At 35.5% G+C, this 10856-nt stretch overlaps 1 protein-coding gene across 1 annotated transcript; it reads left to right on the top strand.

The window, feature by feature from the left end:
- The first annotated feature begins 743 nt into the window (after nucleotides 1–743).
- kek6 (kekkon 6) lies at nucleotides 744–5875 on the top strand. The gene is made up of 2 exons (XM_075301925.1): nucleotides 744–777; nucleotides 3166–5875. Exons 1-2 carry the CDS (start codon nucleotides 744–746, stop codon nucleotides 5796–5798), a joined length of 2667 nt encoding a protein of 888 aa, XP_075158040.1. The 3' UTR covers nucleotides 5799–5875.
- Nucleotides 5876–10856: the final 4981 nt, after the last annotated feature.

Below are 10856 nucleotides of genomic sequence, written 5' to 3'. Positions count from 1 at the left end.
CACCTTCTTTTGGATATTTCATTGGTAGGACCATAAAAAATCGTTAGCAGTTTGGGCTGTATGAAAAACGATTTATTTACCAGAAACAGACAACCAGTCAACCAACCTTCGAACAGCACGACCAACACCACCACCACTAGCACCTGGATATAAGGTTGACATAAAAGCATTTCAAGGATAAAAGATTTTGAGTCCCTCTCTCCTCCTCCAAAAAAATATATATTGAGTAAAAACGTGGCTTATTTACAAAAAACGAAAAGCCTTCCATATTTTTTCTCAGCACATTTTTTGTTGCAACATCTTGATAACTGGTATTGAAAACATAGCTGCCCATATTTCATACCAAAAATACAACCGGGAGCTTTAGCTGGAATGTTGATCCTTGGCTACTAAAGCACTTGCATTGCAGAAGCCTTGATACGGCGGGGTATTGGTAACCAACAACACTTCCGTGCAAACAGACATAAGAACCATATCCCCATTCCCAAATACCTCCACCCGAATAGTGCAAAAGGAGAACAGCTAAAAACTACCTGCTAGCCATTCATTGTCCAAACGGACCAGTGTTATCATCATCAACATCTCACATCGCATTTTCCGCATCGGTCATAGGAGCAGCAGCATCTACCGCCGCATATAAACGCACACCGCCGAAAAACAGTTTTTTTGTTTTCGTTTTGTAAATGCTTTAGACTCTATAGTTTCGCTTTACCGGTCTCAGGATTCATACGAATGTTATCAGTATGAAAGTAAATTGTGTTGCAATTTGCTTGTCAGGTAAGTTGGAAGCATTTTTTTTCAAAGAATTGACTATTTTGTTGTTTTTCTTCTTGTGTTAGTTTGGTTTTTGTTTTTTTTTACTTTTTTTGGCGTAGAGATTTAATAGGCATTTTTTAGTATGTTTTTTTTTTTGTAGCGGGAAATTCCAGAATTTTGGTCAATAAACTTTGGTGCAAAGCGAAAGATTTGGATTTAGCGTTTGAATGACATTTTTACGTTAAAGTTTCAAATGGACAGCGGTAAACCATTTCATTTTTAGAGACATGTGAAAATTGTGAAAAATTTTTAATTGAACCTGAATGTTAGATTGAAGAAATGAAACAAGATTAGTCATATCCATTGGATGTGAACCCATATATTGCTACATAACAAAAATAATTGGATTTAGTTCTTAGATCAGTCTACATGAAACACAAGTAAGGGAAGGCTAAAGTGGGGCGGGTCATTTTCGATACCCCCTCAAACTCTTCAAATTTATTGGGTGTCATATATAAAGGTTTATGTTCCCATATACGAGGGCAGTTCGGAAACTTCTTAGCCTAGCTCAAAATGGTGCATACTTGGCGAAGAAGCGATGAATTTAACATGGGCTTGTCATAGGACGGATGTCCACCATTTTAAAATCCCTTGCATCACTTCTTCCGTTGCATCACTTCTAAAGGTATGATTTGAATTCAGTGTTTTGGATGTGAAGTACCAAATTCTGTGATATTTTGATTAGTAGATAATTTTTAAAATTTTATATGATTATTAATGCATTCTAACGCTTGTCTGAAACGACTGACATCAAAAAATTGCAAAGTTTTCTACACTGGATTTAGCATTTTTATATCCTCCACCATAGGATGTGGGGTATATTAACTTTGTCATTCCGTTTGTAACAAATCGAAATATAACTCTAAGACCCCATAATGTATATATATATATATTCTGGTGAAATTCTGAGTCGATCTAAGCATGTCCGTCCATCCGTCTGTTGAAATCACTCTAACTTCCGAACGAAACAAGCTATCGACTTGAAACTTTGCACAAGTAGTTGTTATTGACGTAGGTCGGATGGTATCAGACCACTTTTACGTATAGCCCCCATATAAACCGACGCACAAATTTGGCTTGCGGAGCCTCTTGGAGGAGGAAAACTCATCCAATCCGATTGAAATTTGGTACATGGTGTTAGTATACGGTTTGTAACAACCATGGAAAAATTGGTCTATATCGGTTCATAATTATATATAGCCCCCATATAAACCGATCCCCAGATTTGGCTTGCGGAGCCTCTAAGAGAAGCAAATTTCATCCGATCCGGCTGAAATTTTATACATGGTGTCAGTATATGGTCTCTAATAACTGCGCAAAAATTTGTCCACATCGGTCCATAATTATATATAGCCCCCATATAAACCGATCCCCCGATTTGAGCTCGGGAGCCTCATAGATGATTAAAATTCATTCGATTCGGTTGAAATTTGGTACGTGGTGTTAGTATATGGTCTCTAACAACCATGCAGGAATTGGTCCATATCAGTTTATAATTATATGTAGCCCCCATATAAACCGATCCCCAGATTTGGCTTGCGGAGCCTCTAAGAGAAGCAAATTTCATCCGATCCGGCTGAAATTTTATACATGGTGTCAGTATATGGTCTCTAATAACTGCGCAAAAATTTGTCCACATCGGTCCATAATTATATATATCCCCCATATAAACCGATCCCCAGATTTGAGCTCGGGAGCCTCATAGATGAGCAAAATTCATTCGATTCGGTTGAAATTTGGTACGTGGTGTTAATATATGGTCTCCAACAACCATGTAAAAATTGTTCTACATAGGTCCATAATTATATATAGCCCCCATATAGACCGATCCCCAGATTTGAACTCCGGAGCCTCATGGCTGAGGAAAATTCATCCGATTCGATTGAAATTTGGCACGTGGTGTTAGTGTATGGTCTCTAACAACCATGCAGGAATTGGTCCATATCAGTTTATAATTATATGTAGCCCCCATATAAACCGATCCCCAGATTTGACCTCCGGAGCTCATTGAAAGAGCAAAATTCACCCGAACCGGTTGAAGTTTGGTACATGATGAAATTTGGTACATTGTGCTAGCATATGGCCGCTAACAAGTATGCCAAAATTGGTCCATATATATAATTTTTCACTGATAAGGAATATATGTTATATATCAAATGGAATGCAAAGGTTTTATACACCCATCACCATCATATTGTGCTTAATTAGCAATTAAAATTTTTATGTGAATTACCTGAAAAATTAGGATTATTATTTTTATTTTTTCCCACAGTTTTTTCTTCAAAATTTTCTTCTTTATACGAATAAAAATAAAGATGTTTTAAATTTCCATTTTTTCCTATCTTTCAGTTGCTTTTACGCTCAAAATCACATTGATGCTTGTTACGTTTCATCTGCCCACAACCTTGGCAGATGATTGGTCACAGTCGTGTGCCTCAAATTGTACCTGCAAATGGACCAATGGCAAAAAATCAGCCATATGCAGTTCGCTGCAGTTGACCACCATACCGACAACACTGAGTACAGAACTGCAAGTGCTGGTGCTCAACGATAATCACATACCATATCTGAATCGTGAGGAATTCACCAATTTGAATCTTTTGAATTTGCAGCGAATCTATTTGAAAAAGTCCGAGGTACAATATGTGCACAAGGAGACATTTAAAAATCTCAAGATTCTGGTCGAGATTGATTTGTCCGACAATAAGATTGAAATGTTGGACAAGGATACATTCATGGGTAACGATCGCCTGAGGATATTGTATCTGAATGGTAACCCATTAAAGAAATTGGTAGCCTATCAATTTCCAATATTGCCCCATTTGAGGACATTGGATTTACATGATTGCCTGATAAGCTATATAGATCCGATGGCATTGGCAAATCTTAATATGCTGGAATTTCTATATTTGAAAAATAATCTCTTGGAGAGTCTCAGTGAATATGTCTTCCAACATATGCCGAATTTAAAGACTCTAGTGATGGATGAAAATCCTTGGCAGTGTAATTGTAAATTGAGGAAATTTCGTTCGTGGTATGTTAACAGTCGGTTGAATAGTGTCAGTTTGCTGTGCAAAGGACCACCCCAGCATAAGGATCATACATGGGATCAGGTGGAAGAGGAACAATTCGGTTGTGGTCCCAAAGTGGAAATATTCAATAGTGAAGATGTCCAAAATATAGAGATAGGCAGTAATACGACTTTCAGTTGCTTGGCCTATGGAGATCCATTGCCTGAAATTTCCTGGGAGTTGAATGGAAAAATTTTGGACACAGACAATGTTATGTTCGAGTCGGAGAATATAGCCTCCGATAAGCTATGGAATAATTTGACGGTCTTTAATATGACTAGCTTGGATGCTGGTACCTATGTCTGTACAGGCACCAATGTTGTGGGGGTGTCTTCACAAAACATCAGCATTTATTTGACGGAAATTGTCCAGCATGTCCTTGTCAAGACTCCTGAAACATTCTGGTATTTTGGCCTTATCATGGGAACATTTGGCACAGTCTTCCTTTTGATTTTGATATCATTTGTCGTGTGTCTATGCAAAAGAACTACACGCCAACGAAGACATCCCAGTAAGACAGGAGTCAAGCCCAGTGTCAGCTTCAATGACCAGGAGAAAAAGTTGCTCGATTTGAGTATAACAACCACCACCAATGATCGTGTGGATAGCTGCTTGGACAATAACCACAGTACAGCGACTGCTATGAGTAAAGCTGAATCGGTGATAGGATTTGAACCAATCGAAATCCACTCGGTGGACAATCATCGGTCGAATGTCCATAATCATCATTCGATTATAATGGGTGGTCATCACCAGATGACACATCAGCAACAATTGCAACAACATCATGGCCATATGCCACCGACCAGTGCAGCTTCATCACTAATGGTCTCCAACAGGCAGCAACAACTAATGGCTGTAGCCGATGGCTCGTGCAGTGTTGTGGGTATACCCACTTCAATGGCCTCGGCAGTGTCAGCCGCCGGGCATCATCCAATACCAGAGGAATTTCCACTTAATGTTGGTGTATTTCCACCTCCTCCAGAATTCTGTTCGAACATTGTGCCCAATCCTGCCTATGGCAACATATTCATAAGTGTCTCTGTGACCCAGGATATGCTGGATGGAGCCGACATCAGCATGTATCCCGATCTACTGAATATACCAAAGAGAATACAAGACAATTCCAATGCCACAACAGTGGCAGTGGCCAATTCAAATGCGAATAATGGCAGCAATACAAATGAAGCCCTATCACCACCACCGCCATCAATTGGGACAGGGGGCTCCAGTACCTCTTCGGTGAATGTCACCTCGTTTGCCACCCTGCCCCGTAATAACCAACGAAGAGGTATACTGAAAAAAGACTCTTCCCTGCAACAGCAACTGCCCCAAACAAATCTCTATACCCATGATGAGATAGTGTCCTATCATAACTTGGATACCACCTACAGTCAGGGTTATCAGCAACATCAGACAGAGTTAGTAGGACTACCACCACCGCCACCACCACCATCGGTTAAATGTCATCATGGTCAAACGCAACAGTCGAATAATGCTACCTCCAAGCCTTGTACGGGCTGTATGTCTGCAGCTCTACAAGCGCCTGGAAGTGCCTGTTCCAGCCCGCCCATTGATGCCACGCCTTTAAGGCCGCTTTGTAAGCAACCTGCTGCAGGACTTGGCTGTCTGAAATATGACAACATGGGTCGGCGTATCACGGCAAGTGGCAATTCCACTCTCTCCCTACCCGATGAGGAACGTTTGGAAAGTGAAACACTCTTCAATGAGGGTAGCCCTCGCACGAAGACACCCGCCTCCAAGATGAATTCGGGGAATCAGCAAAATTCCATAAAAACACAAGACTGCCAGCAAACATCATCGAATGCCACAAACCTAGCGAATGGAACGCAAGTGAAGAGTATAACGAAAAATTGCCAGGATACGGGAAATGAATTTGTATCTCTCTAGTATTACGGGACCCAAGTGTAAATAGAAAGAGAGTAGACGTTAACATAAATGAAAGATAGTAGTAGCAAATTTGTAGAAATAGAATAGTGACAGTTACATATAGGAAAATAAATTTATAGGTGCCGGTGTAGAAATGACAAAAAAAAACAACAGTATGGAGTTATTACGTGTATATAAATATTATATAATTCATAAGTGGAAAATCGATAAGTTCAAAGGCGAAAAAATGGACAAGGGAGAAAACTATGCCCCAATTACTCAATATTTCAAAGAATTCGAAATGTAAAAAAATTGAAAAATAAAATTTAATGAAATTCTAATATTTAGAATGTTTCATAAAATTCGAAAAACTATAAGTATTTCGAAAATTTTAATACAATAAATCATAACATTAAGGATATTTCATACATTTTGCAAATACATATATATTAAAAATTTATTTATTATTATTTTTTTTTATGGAATTTTGATTAACCAAAATACATTTTCTAAGAATTTTTGGAGTTGTTTCAAGTACAAAATTGTTTATGATGACAATACTGTATTTTTTCTTGTAATTTCGTAGCAAATGGTAACCAGAGATGAATTCCATATGATGGGCCGCAGGAGGTCGCATACAAAGGTTGTTTTTTTATATATCGGGATTGGCAAAAAAAGAGCTTCCAAAAAAGTAGTTTGGATCCCCAATTTGTGATCCGGACGTAGTGTAAACTCGGATCATCTCCAATGAATTTTAGATGGGCTTGTCATAGGACGGAAGTACTTCATTTTTGGATCCTTTGCATTGCTTCAGAAGTTGTGTCTTGGAAGTTCATTTGGATGAAGAAATTAAAAAACTAATAAAAAACAAACATTTTTTTCCAATTTCACTTTTTATTTTTATCAGTATTTTTTTTTGTGCTTTGGAATTTCATTTGGATGAAGAAATTTGAAAAACTAAAATAACAATTTTTTTCCAACTTCACTTTTTATTTTTATCAGTATTTTTTGTTACACTTTTTTTCTTATTATCTAATTTTTACAAATTGAAAAACTTTTTCGCTTCCACCGGGGGTTGAACTTACGTCTGTTGACACCATAAGGGAAAGCCTTAGCACATTCAGACATAAACGCCATTGCACACGATGCATCAAAACGTCTATTCAAATGTGTGTTTCATGAACCTAATATGACACCACGGCATGACATTCTAACTACTTCCTGAGATGCTTATAATTATAAATGAATGAAAAACTAAAGAACAGTGGTTCAAAACTCACCAACGTCAATTTCTTTATTAAATATTTTGTTTTGTTTTCTCGTATATTTTTGCATAAATATATTTTTTCATTTAAAAATCTACAAAAAATTAAAAATTCTCGTAATTTGCAAAAGTTTCTCAAAGGAACTTCCATGGAAGTGAAAAAGTCAAACGGCACATGTTCAAATCCTAGCGGGGATGAAATTTATTATACCCTAAACCACATAGTGGTCAGGGTATAATATGTTTGATCGGCCAAAAAATTTTCCTACCAGAAATATTGATTTTAGACCCCATAAAATATATACCGATCGGCTCAGAATCACCTCCTGAGTCGATCTAGCGCTTGGTATCCGTCCGTCTGTCCATGTATTTGTTGTTCACAGGATTCCGGTCGCAATTATTAACCGATTTGGATGAAATTTGGTACAGGGTGTTTTTTGGGCACAAGGACGAACGCTATTGAATTTGGAAGAAATCGGATCAAATTAAGATATAGCTCCCATATATATGTATCGCCCGATTTCGACAAATGGAGTCACGTTGCGCTTTTTTACACACCGATCGTCATCATCACCGAATTTCATCGAAATCGGTTCAGATTTAGATCTAGCTCCCATACATATGTATTGCCCGATTTCCCAAAATTTGGCCATAAAAACCTTATTTATTAAGCGATCTTACTCAAACTTGGCTTACTCTAATCTTTTATGGTACTGACAATATGTGCCAAAAATAATCGAAGTCGATTCAGATTTAGATATAGATATAGCTCCAATATATATGTATCGCCCGATTTTGCCAAATTTGGCCGTAAAACCCTTATTTATCAACCGATAGTACTCAAAGTTGGCTAAATATAATCTTCTATACCTCTAACTGTATGTGCGCAATTTCATCGAAATCGGTTCAGATTTAGATATAGCTCCCATATAAATGTATCGCCCGATTTGGTAAAATTTGGCCGTAAAACCCTTTTTTATCAAACGATCGTACTCAAAGTTGGCTAAATGTAATTTCATCGAAATCGGTTCAGATTTAGATATATGTATCGTCCCATATATATGTATCGTCTGATCTTGCCAAATTTGGCCGTAAAACCCTTATTTATCAACCGATCGTAACCAAGGTTGACTAAATGAAATCTTCTATAGCACTAACTGTATGTGCAAAATTTCATCGAAATCGGTTCAAATTTAGATATAGCTCCCATATATATGTATCGCCCGACTTTGAAAAATTTGGTCCGATCAGCTAGTGCATTTGATGCACTAGCTGATCGTATTTTGACTTACATGTAGCTCTTACATAAATCTATTGCCCTATTTGCAGAAATTTGGATTTATTACCCACAACTAATTGACCGATTTTCTCTTTTTTAATAATGGACTCAATATTAGTGGCATATTAACTCTTTTGGTGCAAAATAAACTATAGCTCCTAATATTAGACATTTCTGCTCAGATTGTGACAAGATACCCATAAACATGGGGGTACATGTTTATGGGTGTCTTATGTTCTCCAAAACCTATACCAATGATACCCCAAAAATGCTTATGTTTACTAATTCAGTAGGGGTGGTTTAGGGTATGATATAGTCGGCCCCGCCCGACTTTCTACTTTACTCACTTGTTTATTTTTATTTTTTCCTTTTTTTATTAATTTCCTATTTCTTTTTGAAACTTAATTGTCTAAAACTTAAATTTATACTTAAAATAGCCTAATTGCGTACTTTCTAATACTTGTCCAATAGGACTGCATCGGAAATAGAAAAAAATCTTTGGGGGATCCCAAGATGCGTTTTAGAAGAAATGTTTGTGGACTTGTCCAAAAGGACTGCATCGGAAGTGGGTAAAAATCGTTTAGGGATCTCACGATGCGCTTTAGAAGAAATGCTTGTGGACTTGTCTAAAAGTACAGCATAGAAAGTTGAAAAAAATCGATGGGGGATTCTGGGATGCGCTTTAAAAGAAATGTTTGTGGAACAAATTCCATTTTATTTGCTGGGTATTTATTGTCCTAAAAAAACTTTGATACCACATGAAAGCAAAATCAGAGAAAACGAATAAATTCAAATTTGTTTTCTAGTGTTGAGTACGCAAAAACCAAATTTCTATGAGAACTGCAACTTAAATGTATCCTTAGTACAATTTTCTATTTCTGTATCTACACTGAAGCAATTATTTACGTGATATTAAAGATTGTGCAACCTACATTTTAGAATGCGCAATTTACAAAATATTAAGGACAAGTTTCTTTAAAATAATGAAATTTTAATTAAAATAAAGTTTATAATCTTTGCTTCAAAATTTTTTTTTCATTAAAATTAGGACGCAAATTTTGGAAAATTGCGTCCCTCCGTTAAAGTCGCATGTCATTGAACTAAGGCACATTTTCCTTAAAATAAAGAAACACATGTTTGATTTAAAGAAATCGTCCTTAAATTAACTGAAATATTGAATCTTTAGATTAAAGATAAAAACGCTATAAATATAAGCTAAGACTCATTTTGAGGATCTGTCATCTTTGGTGTAAAGTTTTTTTTTCGCATGTCATTGAACTAAGGCACATTTTCCTTAAAATAAAGAAACACATGTTTGATTTAAAGAAATCGTCCTTAAATTAACTGAAATATTGAATCTTTAGATTAAAGATAAAAACGCTGTAAATATAAGCTAAGACTCATTTTGAGGATCTGGCATCTTTGGTGTAAAGTTTTTTTTTTTAACTAAGAAAATATTTTTTACTTTTTTTGTATCCGTTATAATTTTGATTTTCAAACTGAAATTTGTTTGTACGCGAATACCTTTATTAATATAATGAGGAAAGAGAATGAAAATTCGATAAATGAGATCTGTATCCTAATTTTAATTTTATTAATCCTAGATTTGAAGCCAGATAGATCGCTAAAAAATTTCTTTCTTTTAAAGAAGCCGCATCTTTGGCTCGGAATCAATACCAAAATCCTTTAGGGAAGGTCAAAATCTTTGGATACAAGTAAACTTTTTTTGAGTGTAGAATCAAGAAAGCAAAACTTAAATTTAAACGAGAATTGAGTCTTAAAAGTATTCTTACTTCAATTCTCAATAACAAAACCATTAGTGTAGATAAAATCTGTGGTAACGGATATCCTATTTTTTTAGTGTAGGTATTTAGATTCGGGTGGACGTAGATACTTGTTCTTGCTCTGATTCGCAACAATTCCAATTTCAAAATATTATCCCTCTTTGCCCAGTATTGACTCATATGAATATGTTATTCTGTATTTAAGATGTCTTTTTTTTTTTTTAGTGTATGAATCAATAATAAAATCATTCATTTTAGGAACTGAACAAGCTATTTTTTCGATTGTATTCATGTTAATATTTCTTGTTCTAGTTTAGTTTTGTCATGGTTTGTGTGTAGTTTTGTTTGTGGCAATACTGGTTATTTATAAGATATCTATAAATTTGTGCCCAGTTAAAGTACATAAGCAAACAATTTAAGATTTCAATAATTTGTTGTTTCTCCTTTTGTCCATTAAATCCTTCAACTTATTGATAAGGTTATTGAGATTGAAAATATATATGGTTTAAAACATACTATAAACAAGAAAATTTTGAAAATAAAATCAAAATTAAATATCCATTGCTTAAAAAAAAAACTATATCATTCTTGTAAAGATCAACTTTGGAAAAATAATTATAATTTAATAAAAAAAAGAGAGAATAATATAATATTAATATTTAAATAAAATCAAAAGTGTGCATATAAAAAAATCCAACAAATAAAAAATAAAAACATACTACCGTCTAGAAGAAAAAAAAAAACAGAACGAA

Source organism: Haematobia irritans, chromosome 3 (genome assembly GCF_050003625.1).
Source record: "Haematobia irritans isolate KBUSLIRL chromosome 3, ASM5000362v1, whole genome shotgun sequence".
Taxonomy (NCBI): Eukaryota; Metazoa; Arthropoda; class Insecta; order Diptera; family Muscidae; genus Haematobia; species Haematobia irritans.
The sequence above is the reverse complement of the archived record's forward strand: the minus strand, read 5'-3'. Positions and strand labels throughout refer to the sequence as shown.